The 18,740-nt window shown below is 36.2% G+C and overlaps 8 protein-coding genes and 3 non-coding genes across 11 annotated transcripts; 4 read left to right on the forward strand and 7 right to left on the reverse strand.

Annotated features, from left to right (window-relative positions):
- The first annotated feature begins 3,551 nt into the window (after nt 1-3,551).
- C5L36_0Atrna3R lies at nt 3,552-3,624 on the forward strand. The gene has a single exon. It is a non-coding gene; the product is annotated as a tRNA-Arg (tRNA).
- A 156-nt stretch (nt 3,625-3,780) lies between these two features.
- On the reverse strand, nt 3,781-5,457 carry C5L36_0A07720 (uncharacterized protein; the record flags this gene model as incomplete). The annotated part of the gene is made up of 1 exon (XM_029463788.1): nt 3,781-5,457. The coding sequence occupies one exon, from the start codon at nt 5,455-5,457 to the stop codon at nt 3,781-3,783; it is 1,677 nt and encodes a 558-aa protein (XP_029319648.1).
- Nucleotides 5,458-5,736: 279 nt separating this feature from the next.
- On the reverse strand, nt 5,737-6,105 carry C5L36_0A07725 (uncharacterized protein; the record flags this gene model as incomplete). Its single annotated transcript, XM_029463789.1, has 1 exon — nt 5,737-6,105. The coding sequence occupies one exon, from the start codon at nt 6,103-6,105 to the stop codon at nt 5,737-5,739; it is 369 nt and encodes a 122-aa protein (XP_029319649.1).
- Nucleotides 6,106-6,236: 131 nt separating this feature from the next.
- Nucleotides 6,237-8,615, reverse strand: C5L36_0A07730 (uncharacterized protein; the record flags this gene model as incomplete). The annotated part of the gene is made up of 1 exon (XM_029463790.1): nt 6,237-8,615. The coding sequence occupies one exon, from the start codon at nt 8,613-8,615 to the stop codon at nt 6,237-6,239; it is 2,379 nt and encodes a 792-aa protein (XP_029319650.1).
- A 225-nt stretch (nt 8,616-8,840) lies between these two features.
- On the reverse strand, nt 8,841-10,910 carry C5L36_0A07740 (uncharacterized protein; the record flags this gene model as incomplete). The annotated part of the gene is made up of 1 exon (XM_029463791.1): nt 8,841-10,910. The coding sequence occupies one exon, from the start codon at nt 10,908-10,910 to the stop codon at nt 8,841-8,843; it is 2,070 nt and encodes a 689-aa protein (XP_029319651.1).
- A 275-nt stretch (nt 10,911-11,185) lies between these two features.
- Nucleotides 11,186-12,343, reverse strand: C5L36_0A07750 (uncharacterized protein; the record flags this gene model as incomplete). Its single annotated transcript, XM_029463792.1, has 1 exon — nt 11,186-12,343. The coding sequence occupies one exon, from the start codon at nt 12,341-12,343 to the stop codon at nt 11,186-11,188; it is 1,158 nt and encodes a 385-aa protein (XP_029319652.1).
- Nucleotides 12,344-12,586: 243 nt separating this feature from the next.
- Nucleotides 12,587-13,294, reverse strand: C5L36_0A07760 (uncharacterized protein; the record flags this gene model as incomplete). The annotated part of the gene is made up of 1 exon (XM_029463793.1): nt 12,587-13,294. The coding sequence occupies one exon, from the start codon at nt 13,292-13,294 to the stop codon at nt 12,587-12,589; it is 708 nt and encodes a 235-aa protein (XP_029319653.1).
- A 1,270-nt stretch (nt 13,295-14,564) lies between these two features.
- On the forward strand, nt 14,565-14,650 carry C5L36_0Atrna1Y. The gene is given in 2 exon segments: nt 14,565-14,602; nt 14,614-14,650. It is a non-coding gene; the product is annotated as a tRNA-Tyr (tRNA).
- Nucleotides 14,651-14,662: 12 nt separating this feature from the next.
- C5L36_0Atrna1M lies at nt 14,663-14,736 on the forward strand. Its single transcript has one exon. It is a non-coding gene; the product is annotated as a tRNA-Met (tRNA).
- A 112-nt stretch (nt 14,737-14,848) lies between these two features.
- C5L36_0A07770 (uncharacterized protein) lies at nt 14,849-15,919 on the reverse strand (the record flags this gene model as incomplete). The annotated part of the gene is made up of 1 exon (XM_029463794.1): nt 14,849-15,919. The coding sequence occupies one exon, from the start codon at nt 15,917-15,919 to the stop codon at nt 14,849-14,851; it is 1,071 nt and encodes a 356-aa protein (XP_029319654.1).
- Nucleotides 15,920-16,317: 398 nt separating this feature from the next.
- On the forward strand, nt 16,318-18,468 carry C5L36_0A07780 (uncharacterized protein; the record flags this gene model as incomplete). The annotated part of the gene is made up of 1 exon (XM_029463795.1): nt 16,318-18,468. The coding sequence occupies one exon, from the start codon at nt 16,318-16,320 to the stop codon at nt 18,466-18,468; it is 2,151 nt and encodes a 716-aa protein (XP_029319655.1).
- Nucleotides 18,469-18,740: the final 272 nt, after the last annotated feature.

An 18,740-nucleotide genomic window follows, 5' to 3' on the forward strand; every position in this document is an offset into this window, starting at 1 on the left:
GTACTTTGAGATGCCTTTGGCGTAAAGATAAAGTACAAAAAAATTCAACCAGTATCGTAGGGGCCATACAGACTAGTCAAGAAAATAAACGACAACGCTTGTGAAGTCGATTTATCGGTTATTAATTTGAAAGATCGTGAATTAAATGTACAGTGGACCAAATTCATGCTGGTATAAACCACAACTCACCATTATCAATCAGTTACTTTCAATATCAAGAAAGGTATGTTAACAAGTTGGTTAAGAGATATGAATCTTATCATGCTTTTATCTACTCGATTGATGTTGACGAAGTTGAAAAACCTGGTAATATCCATCAACCCATGAATACAAATCATGCGAACAAATCGAGAGAGGAAATACTTGAAGAGTTTAACGATGTAGTTACTCGAGACGCACCAACAGAACTACCGCCAAAGAAAAGGTGCGTGCATAGGATTGTCTTGAATAACCCTAGTCAGATCTCTTCGAGAAAACAATACCCATTAAGCTTCTTTGAGAAACAAGAACTAACTAAACAAGTTGAAGTTCTAATTAAACAAGGTTTCATCAGAACTAGTTCCAGTCCTTTTAACAGTCCAGTGCTATTTGTTAAAAAGAAAGATGGTACTATGCGTATGTGTGTTGATTATAGGATTCTAAACAATAATACTGTCAAGAACAAACTTCCACTTCCAAATATTGACCAATTTATTTCAAGACTTGGTAAGGCAAAGGTCTATTCTAAATTAGATTTAATGTCAGGTTATTACCAAGTGAGAATTGCTGATGAAGAGGTGGAGAAAACGGCATTTTCTACTGATTTTGGCCATTACGAATGGATGGTAATGCCGTTTGGACTAACAAATGCACCTGCGACCTTTCAACAGATGATGAATAATGTCTTGTCTGAAAAAATAAATCGATTTGTCTAAATGTATTTAAACGATATTTTAATCTGTACAAGAAAACATCGACTCGGTGTCACCAGCTGAAAAGGTGCCAATTCTCAAATATGTTATGAGTAGTAGGTAATCATGTCAGTAAATATAGCAATGTGAGGTGGTTTTTAGGAATAGTCAAACACCACGTAATATAATATCCTCCAGACATTCCCTAAGTGAACATGTAGACAGTCGGAATAATGAATGAAGTTACTAGTTGCAGAATAAAAACACTCTTTTCAACCATAACCTCTAATTATGAGTCATGTCCATATTATCAATAATTTAACAAGATAGTACCAGGTTTGTTATCCCATTCCCGTAAGTTTTAATGAGGTTGACCTACCATTTTTTTTGCTCAAAATATGAATTTCTAGATAGTCGCATTTTTTTCGACAAGACACTCTGTCATTTTTATAGATATTGCAGATGTTCTAGTTTTTTCTCGCTTAGAAACACATACTTTCCATACTTGGATTGGTTTTGCCATAAACTTTAGAATGCTGCAATTTCAAATGTAAAATGTTTACGATCCTAGTTCAAATATGGGCTTTCACGTTGTATCGAAGATAGATGTAGAAGCAAAGTTGATTTGTATTATTAGGTATTCAGACTGGATGTGTTCTAGCAAACTATAATTCAGCAACAAGCTTTTCCTGCGGGATTTTCATGGCCCTCATAATGATTTCTTAGGAAAAACCAATATTTTATACTATTTATCACAGCTTAAGAGAGCAAATTTCTAATTGCCTAAAATAATTTCGTTCAGTGTATGCAGACGACTTTGTGGTTCTCCTTTTCATCATGTTATTTAATGCTTGCACAATTCCAATTCGATGGATCAAATATGCGAGATCCTTCAGCAGCAAAAGACATGCTTCATCAGATCAATACTGTGAAACTTAACAAAGTGTGTGTCGTCTATAATTGGTATTGAAGACACATCCTTAATTTCAAGTAACAAGGGGATTCTGGTGAGGAATACAAAATCTTGTCACGCCCTGACGAACGTTTAGAATTTTGTGCAATCCGCTGTATTCCTCCTATATTCCCTAACTAAGGGCTGATAAAGATAGACCAAAGGATACGGATGTAGAACTATGGTTGGTACGATACACCCACCCACAGGGAACCAGTTTTGGAGGCCAACATTCACCGCCGCTTTAATATTTCGTGACTGTTACAAGCTCGACCGCTTTTCTGCCAACTCTTGCTAATCCCACATTCCGGTGCGAAACTTCTGTTTCCGTATGTTTCTGCGGTTAAACGTAGTGAATAAAAATCATTTTATAACGATTACACCTGTTGGTGTATCATTCAATAAGACCAACATCTTTCTAGTTGATGATTTATGTGACCATCTTAAGTATGCTTTAGTATTTTTTGTAGTGGTTTGTAGCTTGAACATTAACCAATCAGATATATAAGTACTCTTGTCAGTCTTGAAAATAGTCAAGAGATCCGGAATTTTATAAAGTGAAAAGTCAGTAAGGGCTAAACTATAGTTTCAAGCCACCCGTAGCTTTATATTAGTATATATATTACCTTTAAAAGAAAAGAGATCTTTATCAGCAACCTGGAAATATATGTACAAAGTGCTGGCGCTCAAGAAATAACCTGTGTATTCAGTTCCTCCTTTTGGATACGTGCAACTTTTCATTAGAATATTATTAGTTTTAATTCAACAAGCTTAAACGCTCTTGGTTATTGAGACTATGAGAACCACAATGCTGACCTATTTCGTTGATACAGCATCCAACAAAGTAGATTTAAACCTAGGCGTGACATTCATATGTTGTTGAATACTTTATCAGTTAATTAGGTCAATATTATATGCATATTTGTTAAAGCACCATGAAATGATGAGAGCACCTTTTTATAAGATAGTGGTCTCTTGTGAATATATATATATATATATATATATATTACCTCCATCAAATAATTCCAATGGATAGTCAAAACTATTTGATCCACTCAAATTTGCAAACGAATTAGTCATTTGATTCTGTAATACTGATTGCTATTCTCTACTTGTCAATATTTTTTGATTGGATGTAGGAAACGAACAGATTCGTGTTGCCCAAAAATATATATCAAAAGTAATTTTGTTAATTAACCCAAACAATCGATTTTATATTGTTGATTTTCTTAAGTTTACTTTGAATAGTTTTAGGTCCAACATGTTAACAAGCATTAATTTTACTTTGAATATCCGTACTAACGTTACAGATTGAATTATTGATAAAAGAACTTCTATAAAGCAACAGATAAAAAAGAAAATAAAAGTGCTTGATATGTAAAGGAATATCGGGAGCTTATTGAGCTAGATATACTTGGTTAAACATGCTTTGTCAAGATATGGAGTATAAACATGTATATGTGAAGTAAAAAATATTTAGAATTTACTTTTATAAATTGGCCCAGGTGGGTTTGATTGGCTTTTTGAGACTCATAACCCTTTTGAAGTTTGCTTTTTTAATATTCAATTTATCTGTCTCAAAACTACTCTATTTCCGTATGTAATTATTGTGATAAATGAATAAAATCATGTTTATAATAATAGTACTCTATTAACAGATTTAAAATGTTAGTATAAGACTAAAAATATTAACAACTAAACAAGAAGTTCTCCACATAGCGTAATGGTGATCGCGTCTGACTACGGATCAGAAGATTCTAGGTTCGAGTCCTAGTGTGGAGGGTTGTCTTCAATTTTTTTTTGCTAAGTTTGGTTATTATTATTTTTTAGAGAAAGAATTACGCTTACTCGGGATTCTGACAATATATTATTTTAGCTTAAAGACGATTTATATATATAAAGAAAAATCGGGGTAAATGTTAGTGAAATAAAGATTAATTATCTACCAGATTTCCAGTTGTTAACCTGGTAAATGATCGCTTTGGAGACTACATCAAATGCATGGTCAAGATCTTCCCTACTATGAAGAGCGGAGAGATGTAAAATCAATTCCGGCACAACTGGCAGTAATTCATGATGCAAAATTCTTTTTGTTCTAGTTGGGAGGACCTTATTCTCAATGCATCTGTTTATTATTAATTGTAGGTTATAAGATTCCAAGTTGTAATATTCGTCAAAATAAAGTTCCTCATTACCATTCTTCAGTGCCTTTTGAATAACTGAACCTGGTCCACCATAAACATCAGGTAAGCCCAACTTTCTCCGAAGATCTGGCTTTAGTCTCAAATGCAAAGAAGGAGAGTATTCGGTTGATTTCACTGTTATTAATTCTGACAAATCTTTAGAATTAACAAATAAGTTATGAAGATAAGCGCCATTATCCCTTAGTTGTTTCAAGTATGGGTTCGGCTTTCCTTCTATTTCGTTATCTTCTATAAGCTTAATAACAGTACAAGCCGCTTTAGCAACATATGGAGGTAGAGATGCAGAGAAAACGTAAGCGTTGGAAGTCAAAACTTGATGATAGATCATATCCTTATCACCAACGCAAAAACCACCACTTGTACCAAAAGCACGTGCCATACTACCAATAGTAATTTCAATTTCTTCTCTAGGAATGTTGTAAACCTCCGCTAATCCACGACCATTGTTACCCAGAGTACCAATGGAAGTTGACTCGTCCAAAATTAATCTGAACTTGTATCTGTTTTTGATTTCAACCAATCTTTTCAAATCTGGGGAATCGCCAAAATTCTCAAACAAACCTTCTGTAACAATGAATCTTCTGTTGAGAGGACCATCAGCTAAATCTTCCTGTAAACCTTCTAAAATCTCCTCAAGGTGGTCCAAATCATTATGATTGAACCACTCAATATTACATCTGGAAATCAATGCTGCCTTTTGCAATGCAATATTGACACCTCCATCAACGATGATTATATCACCTCTTTTTAAAAAACATGGCAAAACTGATATCGGTGTAGCAAAATCTTGACCATACATAATTGCATCCTCAGCACCCAAGAAAGAAGCAATATCTTCACGGAATCGAACATGAACACTTTGAGTACCATAAAAGTTTGGAGGACCACATGCACCAACACCAACATCACGGATGCAGTCAACTGAACTTTCAATGACGTCCTTATTAGTGCTCATACCAAGGAAATCAAGAGACGCAAAGTTGATTACACCACTAGAAATCGAATTATCCGCATGTTTGATATCAACTACTTTAGCAACAGGGCCCTCAATTAAAGGGTTAGTTTCTAGTTGCCATCTCTCATCATCTCTAACCTCAGGAACGAGTGGTGCTGGTTCCCATTCATCAATCAATTCTTCGACTTCCTTCTTCGTCAACAACATTTTATCCCTCTCATCCTGAGAGTACCTAGAAGCTAGGAAGTATTTAATGGCAAATAATGCTAGAAGTGCCTCTAAGAGAGTCCTCCATGGATCATTCTTATGTGATGCCTTGATGTAATTAATAATGAACTCACCACCTGGGAACTTGGAAAGCAAATTGGTTGTTTCTGACCAAACATGATTGGCTTGGTACGCAAGACCAATTAGAAAATTGGAAGACTCAGCACTTTGAGAAGCCAAACTAGACATGACGGTTCTTGTTTGACTGCCCTTTAGTTGTATCTGTTGAATCGCTTTAAGAACACGGAGGCCACAAATTCAGTATACACAACTGTTTCCCCAACCAAATGCTGAAAAAAAAACCTCGAAAACAGTGAGGGTCAGACGTACTTACAAGGTACTACTTTAATTATAGATCGAATCAAGCTTAAGTATATGAGGAAATAGCATACATAGTTTATTCAGATAAGATCAAAGATAAAGACGTTCTTTTTCGAACAGTAATCAAAACGCAGATCCGCATAATTTCTAACAGCAGCAACTCCTAGGAGTAGTAAGATCATCATCACTCGCATCTGGGGGCTGACAGTGGTCACAAGCACAGTCACCATCACATACACAAGATGCAGTTGGACAGGTACATTTGGATTTGTCTTCGGTACATTTTCCACATTTACATTGCCCGACACATTGGCATTGTTTAGGACATGAACACAAAATCATTTCGATTTTTTTGTGAGAACAGCATTTTGTTCTTTCTTCTCCAGTATTGTTATTATTAGAATGACAGTTCATTTGGGCAAGGTGTTTGGAGCTAAAATAGTAAACCAAATGTTCAACAACGTAAGCAAAGTAAACAATAAAATGTTGGTGGGGGAAGTCTTGAAATTTCCCCATTATTATGCGTGAAGCTGAAAAACTAAGATATTCCTCAAAGTACGTGAAAAATTTCCAAAAAGGTAGCCGCTATGATCCCTTTCAACCATCATATATTTAGATTTCACTGTGAAATCATTTCTACTGTGATATCATTCCAGGTCAGCCAAATGCTCAAGTAGTTCTTTTTCAAATTCATCTTCTGAAATGCTATCCTCTTCTGTATGCTGTCTCTTTCGATCTTCCACTTCCGTACTATTATCGGTTTCCAATTTCCTTTTCACCGCTTCAATATCTTTGTTTTGAGCATCGTTTACATGCACAATTGAGGTTTGTTCATCAGATTCGTTCACACTATCCGCCTTGGAATCACCTTCACCATCATTATTTTCACCGTTGGCCTCTAATTCTTGTAGTGATCCCCCTACCGCCCCTTCATTATCATCATCTTCGTCACTGTCTTCGTAATCTGAACCCATGAATTCCTTCATCTCATTATCAATTTCTTCCCAATCAAGACTTTTTTTCAATGAGGAATCGTTTTTACCGTGGAATTCAAGGTAATCATCAACTTGTGATTTACTCAATAGATTTTCAACCTCGACAGTGTATTCATCTTCAGGTATTCTATCCCATAGAGACATACATGCAAATAGCCAATCTGGGTTGACAACTTTAACATTTTCGTCTACACTTTTTGCCAATCTGACCTTAAAGGTACCGGCGTTTTTACATATAACGTGTGTGACACTTGTGGTGTAATTTTCAACAAAAGTAGCACCAAAAGATTTGGCCCAAATCACTATATCTGCATGATCAAGTTTTGTTCCTAAGGGCAAAATGCCACTGAGTAAGAAGATGCAGTCTTTGAATACAAATGACTTCATTTCGATCATAATATCTTTCACATCAGGAAGAGAACGGAGTTTCTCTTGCCCAGGTTCACTCTTAAATTCAAAGTAAAATTCATTGTGAATCCTCGTTAATGCTTGGCTTAAGTACTGGAGTTCCTTATCATCATCATATAATAAGTTGTGTGTTTCTCTGTCCTCCACCTTATGTTTCATTGCAAAATCCGTCTTTTTGCTGGTGAATGTCGGGTTTCCCTCCGTTGTAATATTTCCTGACTCCTCTTCTATAATTTTATCCAAGTTCTCCTGTAACCTTTTTAATGGTCTGTCATGTTCCTGTTGTTCCAAAGCGTTCGTTCTCTCAGTTTCTTGAACTATTAAAAGGTTAGGATCTTCTGGAGTGTCTGTTAATTCAATGAGCCGATCAATAGGTGATGATACTGTTGAGTTTGATCCATCTATGCCCTTTACAGTAAAGGCTTTTGTTTTAGGTTCCTTTTCTCCCTCATCCTCATCTTGCGCCTCTTCACTATCATCGTTAATGGCATTTTCATCCATCTTTTTGTCTTCCTCGTTTATTATCATTTCCTCTAATATGCTAACAGATTTCCTCCTTTTTGATGGTCCTAGTAGAGCTTGCTGTCTTGGCAAAAAGCTCGAGTTGATGTCACCAATTCCAAGGAAGAAATCGTAGGGAACCACTTTGATTAAATTTGGAGACCAATTCCAAACATCACCTCTATCGTCAATTATTACAACCATTGAAGTATCTACAGGAAATAGTCTTTCTAGAGACTTTTGGGTTAGCGATCCGCTTTCATCTCTTGATAGAATTCTTTCCCCAAAGTATATTCCATCAGGATCGATAATTTTTGCAATATTTTCAGCATACTTTCTTGTTGCCATAGTGTAGATGTGCATTTCGTACTTTTCGTTCATTTTTTCTAAAAAAGTTTCTAGTTGTGGTCTTAGTTTAACATAATACCACCTTTTGATGGGTTGAATTGGCGGTCCGTGGTAATTGACAGGTATAAATGGAGGCTCTTCTAATGCAAAAGTCTTGACATCCTTGAGAGCTCCATAGTTGGGATTTGAAGGATCTGACATCCATTCTCCAATTGTGGGATCTACTGTAACATGAATAACTGTTTGGTCTAGGTCAACGACTAAGGATAACTTTTTTTCTTGTAATAATCTATCTGTTGATGAACGTTCAATATTCTCAGCTTCTTTGGATGAAACTTTCAAGTTAGTGGTTTGGTGTGCCATTGAAATAGCTGCTCTGTAACCAGTCTCTTCTTCTTCAAGAACTTTACCACATACAGCACAAAGCCCACCAAACTGTATTGGATGTGCACAAGGTTCAAGGACTTCCAATATATGCTGGTGAGCATCTCTGATTTCATCATTTGCTTTAACTAAAATATTCTTGACAACACCATTGACACTTGAATCGTATGTCCCTACATTTTCAACTTTCTTCAATTGACGTTCGCTTTCATCGGCTACTTCATCTTCTACTTCACTGATAGGAACAGGTTCATAATCGTAATATTTGTATGTAATTATCCGTTGATATTTCTGGATCTTTTCATCCTTCTTTACATGAACTTTCAGAACAGTAATAGGATACAATATACTCTTGGGTAAATAAACCTTTGTAATTTCCTGATCAGACATTATAGCTTTTAACCGTCAAGTGGGCTAGGAAATTATATATCCACTGTGTTTAAGTTAAGCCAACTAGTACTATTTGTTGTTGATACAAATTGATGAATTAACTAATTTTTTTAGTGTAATTCTTTGTGCGAAGCTTAGTTTTGAATTTTCTACTGCGTGTTTATATTTGCGTGCATATATAGCTAACCTCACTACTTAAGAAAAGTTTTACAGATTTCAAATAAACTAATCTTCAAATATATCCATATCTATATCTTCTTCAACATCCATATCTTCTACAGTATCAGTAGTTTCCTTTACTTCAAAGCTTTCTTTCACACCATTAGAATCACTTGCAATAACCGTGCCTTCTTTTCCTATCGTCTCTTTAGAAGTTACTAGCTCTTTTTTTGTCGAAATATCAGGCAATCTTGTAATAGAATCAAAAATATCTGGAGATTGAGCAACTTCAGTCTCTGCTTCATTTGTTTTGGTCACTGATACGTTGTCACCCATAAGAATATCCTTACCTTCGGAACCTTCAGATTTGGAACTAATGACTTCAACTTGTTCTTGAAATCGAACTGATCCCTCATGTACTTCATTCTGAGACCTTCCGATCACAGATCCATCATTATGCTCGCCATGCTGTGCAGTTTGCTGATTTGTTTTAAGTTCAGATTCATCATAGTCTTCCATATCGCTAAATTCAACACCAAAGTCCACATCTTCTTCAATATTAGCAATGGCAAAATTGGTGGCACTATCAAGCCCTATGTTAATCTGTATTTCGTTGGCCTCCTGATACTTACTCTTTTCTTCCTCCTGTTTCTTCCGTAGCTTTCGCTGCTCAACTTCCCACTTTTTGAACCATTTTTCCTGTTTGTGGAGATTGTGTATCAAACCACTCAAACCTCTGTCCCGATATTCTTCCATTTCATGATCTATATCATCCGGTAGTTTTTTCAAAGCTGAATACAAGCCAAACTTTCTGCCCAAAATGCTTTCTTCGGACTGAGTTCTCGACTTTATTCTTTCATCCTCTTCCTTACGTCTTCGTTCTAACACAGCCATTCTGTTTCTTGCTAACTCTACAATATCATTTCTCTCCGCTTGCTTTTCTTTTTCTGTTTTTTCATCTCTATCGTTGTCGCTATGTGGTGACTCTGCAGAAGACATGGAATTTGATAGTAAATTATCCAGCCTCTTTTCTGTATTTTGTGCTTGCGCCACTCCAACGTCAATGGAAGCATCATCAGATCTAACCACTTCTTTCTCTTCATCGTCACTAGAACTTATACTTTCATCTGAAAATGTCTCCAACGGATTCTCCTCTTTGACTATAATGTGATTCAAAGCCTTTTCCGCTAACCTACCCTCTTTAACTAGTGTAGATTTCAGAACTACTGGATCTGTGACTAGGTGATTGTATTTAGGGGTTGATTTATAGGTATAATCTGGTGGTAACTGGGGCATCCATTCTGGAATATATGGCTTACGATTTCCTCGAGTGTCTACTTGATTCAGCCAGCTCTCTTTTTCTAAAAATATTTCATCTGGTAAGCCATTAAAGTAGCCGTTATCTATTCCCGTGTATGCTGTCCTTGCCTCTTTTGCCTTGGTTTTTATTAACTCTATCAATTTCTTGTTTTTAGGCTGACTAAAACCATTTGACAAGTCATACATATCGTGAATGCCCTGCGCATTAAAAAGACCTTCTCTCTCCAAAAGTTTCAGATCATCTCTATTAGGAGATCTCCTCCTTTGAATCTCCATAAGTCGAATTAGTCTTCTAGTAAGTATATTGTAATATTGAGACACCCATTGACACATTAAATCAACCGATGTCTCTTGGCTCGAAAAATCACTTTCATGGTATTTGTTTGCAATGCTTGCTTTCATCGTTTGAAAAACTGCCAACTTCAGTACGTCAGCCATCGGTTCATCTGATGTTACCCTAGTATTTGTAACGCTATATTGGCCTTCCAACGGCCTCCCATACTGCTCTAATTGTTTATCTACGTATTTAGATCGCTCAATCACTACTCCTTCAGCACTAGCATTGGGAGGGTGTAGAGTTTTCAAAGTTCTTGCTTTCTTTTTGATTGGTTCTTCATTGCTGGGTGCTACTTCAAGAGCTGGGATGTCAATATCACCTTGAGTTTTTCTGTAGGTTTCGTTCGCCTTTTGTAGAAAGTCACCAACCAATTTTTCGAGAAGTTGTGTTGGAATGTCCTGCATTCGAATAGAGACTCTTTCTGTGGTTTGCGATTTTCCCTTCGACATTTGAACATTTTTGGGTGATGATTGTGGCATAACTACTTAGATGATCTCAGCTGGAATATATTTTGTTTTGCAATAAAAAACAATCAAACATCAGTATGTCATGAACGGAAAAAAATCAACACATTTCGAAGATTCATTACAGCGCGTTTATAAATTCATGAAGTCATTAGCATTAAACTAGACCTAATCCTAAGTTTTATTTAGTGTTATTTTTTTATTTTTCTTTTGGGAGAGTCATATAAAAAGGTCAAAAACCGACTATATACATACATACAGAATAGAAAAGGCATTTTGTAGTTCTAAGATTAGTTCATTTGTGGTGCACCTTGGATTGGATTACCGTTTTGATCAACCATACCGTTTTGCATCATCATGATTTCCTCACTACCTGCAGTTTCGATTTGAATACCACAACCTAATTTAGAAGTATTTTTAAATTGGTTGATAGAACCATTAAAGATTAAGCCAATTGTTGGTAAAATTCTGTGTTCAAGCATGAAGGAAACATCACCATTGGACTCAAGTTGACCCCTGTAAATAGATTGTCTGAATTCGTACTTGGCACCTAGAACAGTATTAGCTTCAATGTTGGTTTGAATCGTTGGCATCATCATAGCTTCAGACATAACTGGCTGTTGGGATGCTTGAATAGTAGTTTCTAAACCAGCTTCAAAATTTGGTGCAACCTTTCTCCAGAAAGAACCAACAATTGCACCTTGGGCTTGAAGTTGAGCGGATGCAATCCAGTCACCTGCATTGTATCTACCAGCCAAAGAAATAGCAGCTTGTGCTGGACCATTTGGATCCATTGCATTGTACACAGTTTCCATACCGAGAGACAGCTTCTTAGTAATTGATTGCATAATTGAACCGATTAATAGACCGTTATACTTTGGGCCAGAGAAATCAGGGTTAAGAGCCTTCAATTGTAAAGAAAAGTCATTACCTTGATATTCGTGTTCTAATTGGCACATAGATGGTTGGCCGTGAGCCAATTGTAAGGAAATCTTGGAAACAATATGCTTGTCCCAGCTGTAGTTTAATCTACCAGTTAAAGATAGTTCATTATCAATAGTTCCTTGAACTAAAGCTTGATCATTAGCAATAATGGAGGTAAATGAGTAAGCTGGTAATTTACTACCAACAGCAAAACTGTGAGCAATTTGGAAAACTGGGTTCATGGCAAAAGTTTTGTTAATGTCTGCTTTTAAACCTGTGAATTGGTATAGACTTAAAAACACATCTTTTGAAACTTCCTTATTGATATTTTCCATAACACCGGGGTTGATCAAATCCAAGGAATTTCTATGCTGGATAATATTTTGAGAAACTCTAGCCAAGAATTGTGAAATTGGGTTGGTAGTCATGAAGCCTGGTTCACCGCCTGCTGGAGCAGGAGGATAAACACCTTGAAGGGGAGACATATTCTTGATTTCGCCTAAGTTGACAGCAGGGGAGGCCATATTTATATGCACAGTTGTGTGTTGTCTAGATAGGATAGTTCCTTGCAAGGAGTGATGTTTCTTTTCATGCTATACATTACGGCTTTGAGTAGACAGAGGCAAGTTCAAAGGCCTCGACGTCGACAAGCGAATTTTTCAGTATAAAATTTTGGTGCACGGGGTTTTCCTCTTTGATCACTACGGGAATTAAGCTTCATCTACCTAAGACTTATATAGAATTGCATAAACAAACTAGCTACACAGTCACAGTAGGTTCCTATTTTGTATCCGTTCTATCAAAGAGAGTAGACAATTTTCTTTGGTAGATATATTTCGTTGGATTCGATTCTGGAAATCTTCGCCATGAAAATATCCATACGTAGTTTCTACATTTTTTAGCTTAGCTTGAACCTGAAGACGTTGTTCCCGAAGACGGTTCAAACGCACCCGAATACGTCCACACGCATTATTCACATCCTTGACCAGCATTTCACCATTATTAACTTGTTGCATTAGCTCTAGAAGGATGGGCACGAGCTCTAACTGTGTGATCTTCATTTTCTTGATTTCTTCCTGTATGGCATCCAGTTGAGCAAGTCGTTCATTTTCTTTTTCTTCGTCTGTCTTATAAACTGATGATGATGATGATGATGATTGTAGTTCTTTGGACATCCTATCGGTTGTGCTCAAATTATCGTTGTGTGGTTCGTCAACATCCATTATATCAGTGTTGCTGTCACGCTTTTCGGTAGGTGCCTCTTCTTTATGGTTTACTTCCCTATTGCCGACCATATTCTCATTAAGTGCGGAATTTACATGACTTGATGTCTCAGCTATTTCTGTAGTCGGTTCTGTAATTGGTGGTTGTAATACCTCCGCAAAAGAAGATTCGGGATTCTCTTGACTGCCAGCGGGACGATCTGACAGATCTCCAACATTTGATAAAGGCACACTTTCTTTGTGTTCATCCATCGATTAATTGGCTATACTATTGCTTCAAATTATCGCTTCGTGCCAAAAAGTGAGATACTTTATGCCTTTGGATAACTTAGGTATCAGAAAGAAACTACAACAAAAAAATACGATAAAATGCGGAATTGACTATTTGGATCTCACATAGTGTTGATGTGCCATACCATCAAAAAAAAAAAAAAAAATACAACTGGAGATAAATGTGCCATGGGAGCAGACAGATACAGCTGTTTTATTCCGTTAGGGTGCCGACTATTCTTTTAGCTTTCTGTTTATATGAAACAGGAGTTTGGAAGAAGCAAAATTTTTAGTGCAAAAAGCCGCTTGTTAACTACTTCAAGGACTTTTCTGCTCAAATTCATTGAATTTCTTGGTGATGCTATTCAGATTTGACTTTTAGGAAGATTCAACCGAAAGTTTCAAAAGGAAACTACGTTTTTAAGTGTAATGTATGATTTACTTTTGTTTTGGCAGCAGACGCTCGGGTTCATTCGGGGAGAAATTTTGCCCTTTGAATAGAAATTAATGATTCCCATAAGCTTTTTCTTTTACAAAAAAAAATGAAGATAATGCCATAGAAAAAGCCTCTGCTGTAAATGAAACAACAAAACACATCAGCAAAGGTAATACTGTCCAGGTACACCCTACCTTAAGCATTGATGACTTTTGTTTTGGCTGTAAGCGCCTCTTTTTGTTTTATTTTGTATGTTCTTCGAGATACTTCTTGAACATGCATTTCATAAATTTGCTGGGAATATAGTTGCAAATACCGAAAAAAAATCAAAGCCATACCAAAGAGTGTTAAAGAAACCTTAAAGAGAGATATTCACTTTGAGTGATCCAGATTCGTGTTTACCACATATTTTGAAACTTCTAACCAAAACAATAACCTAAACAATAACGAATCAAAACTTTCAGCGTCTTGGTCGATCCCAATTTGGGTAACTAGAATTAGTTAGAGGCATATTCATAGCTAGAATATTTCCATTTTATATTCTATATTGTTATGTCTATATTCTTTATCTATTTATACAAGATCAACTCATTTGTTTGTATCTAGAGGATATAACACCTGATACATGTGGAAACATTTGGCTGGTTCCCTTTATGTATTAAGTTTTCATGAGTTTTTCTTTTTAATCTAATCAAAAAGTTTAATACAGAACTCTAAACATGAATATACAAAGGATAATTAAATTACGTTGGCAAATTAACTGATTGCTAAATATTAACGAAAATAAATGAGAATCTATTTTTCCATTCAAGAAGTCCCTCTTTAGCTCAGTTGGAAGAGCGCGAGACTGTAATGGTTAACAAGACATCTTGAGGTCTCTGGTTCGATCCCGGAAGGAGGGAGTTTCTTTTAATGCTTTGGTGGCCCAGCTGGTTAAGGCGTCAGTCTCATAATCTGAAGATCGCGAGTTCGAATCTCGCCTAGAGCATTATACCGTTATTTTTTTGTTTCGCTGTTTCCCATACCTTCCAAAGTGTTTAGAATGATCAAAAAGTTTCCGCCTAATTACTAAGAGTGTTTCAAACTAATTCTAAAAAAGCTTATAGAGAATCTAAAAATTTATTAAGTAAACCAGTACTTGAATTTGATTTTAGTATGTCTGAGAAGCTTTGATCATGCGCATATTTATCAAAAATATCCAGAGGTAAAGGCTTCCTAGTATCATAATTTCTAAATGACAAAGAGTACCGTTTCGTTATACCATCAGCTTGATCGTTCCAAAGTTTCAGAAGATCATCTTTTTCATCGATATCCAAGAACTCATCAAGCAAATCTTTTGTTAACACAGTGTCGAATTCTTGTGTGTTAAGTTCATCCGCCTCTAATTGTAAATCGGCGTCTAGATCAGAGTCAATTTCTGTAGGCGGGAAAAAAAGTTCAGTAGCCTCTGATAGTGCACGGTTATCACTCCCTTTTGATGAATTCGTTCGTTTGCCTATTGACACTATACTTGAAATATCAGAATTGTATTGATTCAACAAAGAAATCGATGAGGTAGATGATGTAGAATTAGGTCGTATCGGAGTTGGGTGAAATATAGTAGGCTGGGATACAACAGTAGCCAAAGAAGTTTCGTCAAGTGTTGTGTTGAATGGTGATTCAAACGTATACTGTGGCAATAATTCCACGCTGAATTTTGATATGGGAGATACTACTGCCTCAAAACGGGATATTTCTAACTCATTTTCAGTGTCTAACGTTAAACGCCAATATCGCATAGGGTTTTGAATAGGTATTACATATGCGTTGGTATTAATCTTGATAATCTTACAAGAGGGGAGTATAGGGTGAGTTATGGAACCACATATCAAGTAGTTGAAAAGGGAATTAATCTGATATATCTCAAACTTTCCTTTGGAAACAATACTCGACTTATTCATTTTGATAATCTCATGCATGTCAGAATTTTGAGAGCATTTATATACTGCTATTTCTGATCGAGACAACGAAAACAAAACGGTTCTATTGTCTTCCAATATGTTTGTTTTGTTTTGTTTACCACTGTCTTTGTCATTTTTTTTCTTCTTCTCTCTTGGTTTCTCTCTTTTCCCCCCAATCAGCCTTCGGAATGGTTCTGAGATCCTATCTCTTGTGTTGAGTATAATTGGCATTGAAGTGAAGTCTTTCACCCGTATTGAGTCACTTGTTTTTTTGAGATAGGTTTCTAATCTCTTCACTTCTTACAGAAAATGCTGATATTCATGCTAGAGTTTTTCTCTGCTCAGACCTCTCACGTGAGGAGCACGTGATCAATGGCATACTATTTTAGGAAGGAGAAAATGCCCCCGCACAATTGCATGAAATTGCCCAGCCGCTGTTCCGGAGATTGTCACCCAAATCCCTGAGCCCTTGTCCTCTGTGCCGGAGATGTCTTGGTATTTTGAGTGTCTTATCTGAAGTGCCCCATCTTAGAATATGACTATATATAGTGGGTTATGCAACTTACTTTGATAGTAAAAGATGGTTATGTATAGATGATGCCTTTTTTTACTAACATATTAGCCACCAGATGACATTCCAACACCAAAAAGAACTTAAAAAACTTCCAATCCCCCCATTGGAAGATACGCTATCCCGCTATCTTGAGGTCTTGGAACCATTACAAACTCACGAAGAACACTTGAAAACACAAAAAGCATGTGAAGAGTTTATTAAATCATCAGGTCCAATTTTACAACAGCAATTGATTCAATATTCCAAGGCCAGAGATTCATACATCGAGCAATTCTGGTTTGATTCTTATCTCAACTACGATTCACCAGTTGTTTTGAACTTGAACCCTTTTATTATGATTGAAGATGATCCTATTCCTGGTGAATGTAATTGGATTCATAGAGGTACACAGTTAACTTGCTCGACTTTGAGATTTATCCATGCTTTAAGAAATAAAATCTTGCCAGTTGATTATTTAAAAGGCGGTGTACCTTTAGACATGGATCAATATTTGAGGCTTTTTGGATCAGCAAGAATTCCAACCCAAAACGGTTGCGTTTTGCAAACCGACCGGAACTCTAGACATATGGTGGTCATTGTTAATTCACAATTCTATTGGTTCAATGTTTTGGATGAGGAGAACAATTTAATCTTAACTCCCGAACAGATCAGAATGAACTTGAAGACAATCATAGAAGATTCTCAATCGACCAGTGCTGCAGAGATTGCTAAATCATCTTTTGGTATCCTAACTACTGAAAATAGAAAAATCTGGTCTGGATTGAGAAATAATTTAAAGGCTGATAAGACTAACAGACAAATCTTGAAAACTATTGATTCTGCCCTATTTTGTCTTGTCTTGGACGATGTTGAGATTGGCGAAGACTTGGATCAGCTTTCTCAGAATTTCCTTTGCGGTAGAAGTAAGTTGGAAGATGGTATTCAAGTTGGTACTTGTACTAATCGTTGGTACGATAAATTGCAGTTAATCATTACTAAAGATGGCAAATCCGGTATTAACTTTGAGCACACCGGTGTCGATGGCCACACGGTCTTAAGATTTGCTAGTGATATTTACACTGATTCAATTTTAAGGTTTGCAAGGACTATCAATAAGGACTCTCCTTCTATTTTTAATGAAGAAGCCAAAGTTACTCAAATAGTTGATACTGAACCTCCACGGAAATTGGAATGGAATTTAACAAATGATTTAAGTTTAGCATTAAGATTCGCAGAAACCAGATTGTCTGATTTAATCCACCAAAATGAATTTTCAACTCTATATTTTGATAAATTTGGCATGGAAAGAATCAAAAAGATGGGTATGTCCCCAGATGCTTTTGTCCAAATGAGTTTTCAATTAACATACTACTCACTATATGGTAAAGTTGAATGTACATACGAGCCGGCAATGACGAAAAAGTTTTTACATGGTAGAACAGAAGCGATTCGAACTGTTTCACAAGAGTCCAATGAATTTGTAACCAAGTTTTTATCAGACGATGTTGATTCAAAGACCAAGGTAGACTTACTAAAGGCTGCATGCAAGAAGCATTCTTTGAGAACTAGAGAATGTTCCAATGGCTTGGGCCAGGACAGACATCTATATGCCCTATTTTGTATCTGGAAAAGATACTATGGTGATTCATTGAGTGATAGGAATAATCTATCTAATGATGATGATGATGATGATGATAACGATGACACATCATCAAATGCAAGTACTATCAATTTTGGCGATTTACCGCAAACTGTTGATTCCATTGAAACTTTGAAGAAGATCCCGTCAATTTTTGCGGATGAAGGTTGGGATAAACTTAACACTACAATAATATCTACTTCTAATTGTGGTAATCCTTCTTTGAAGGTATTTGGGTTTGGTCCGGTCTCTGAAAATGGTTTTGGTTTAGGTTATATTATAAAAGACAATAAAATAAGTATCTGTGCGTCTTCTAAACATAGACAGACATCAAGATTCACATCCAGTTTAGAAACCACGCTGACGTTGATGGAGAAAACATACAGAGAGGCACACGAGACAAGTTCACAGGAATTGAAGGTATCATCTCCAAAGAGTAAGGAAATCTCAAAATTGCTAGGGGGTTACCCAAGTTACACTGTAGAGTCGAACTCAGATTCCATCAAATCTAAAGATTTTGAACATCCTGAAAGAACGTTATTTTCTGATGCTGATATTGGACGTAAATTACGCCTTGCTGAATATTAATGATTTTGCTTTTATACACCTAACTGCTTTTTTTATCCACCCTTTTCACGCCATTTTTTCTTTCTAATGACATTGAATTATTCTATTAATGACATCTGCAAATATCACCCTTTACGATATAAATGCTTTTTATAATAACTTTGTATCAACTGGAATTATCGACATTTCTTGCGAGCTCACGTACGACATGAGAATCCGGTGTGAATAACTTAACAACAAGGTATCTACCATGATAATTAAAACCGCTAAGTTTTTCAACTGCTAAATTGGCA

This window comes from Pichia kudriavzevii, chromosome 1 (assembly GCF_003054445.1).
Source record: "Pichia kudriavzevii chromosome 1, complete sequence".
Classification (NCBI taxonomy): domain Eukaryota; kingdom Fungi; phylum Ascomycota; class Pichiomycetes; order Pichiales; family Pichiaceae; genus Pichia; species Pichia kudriavzevii.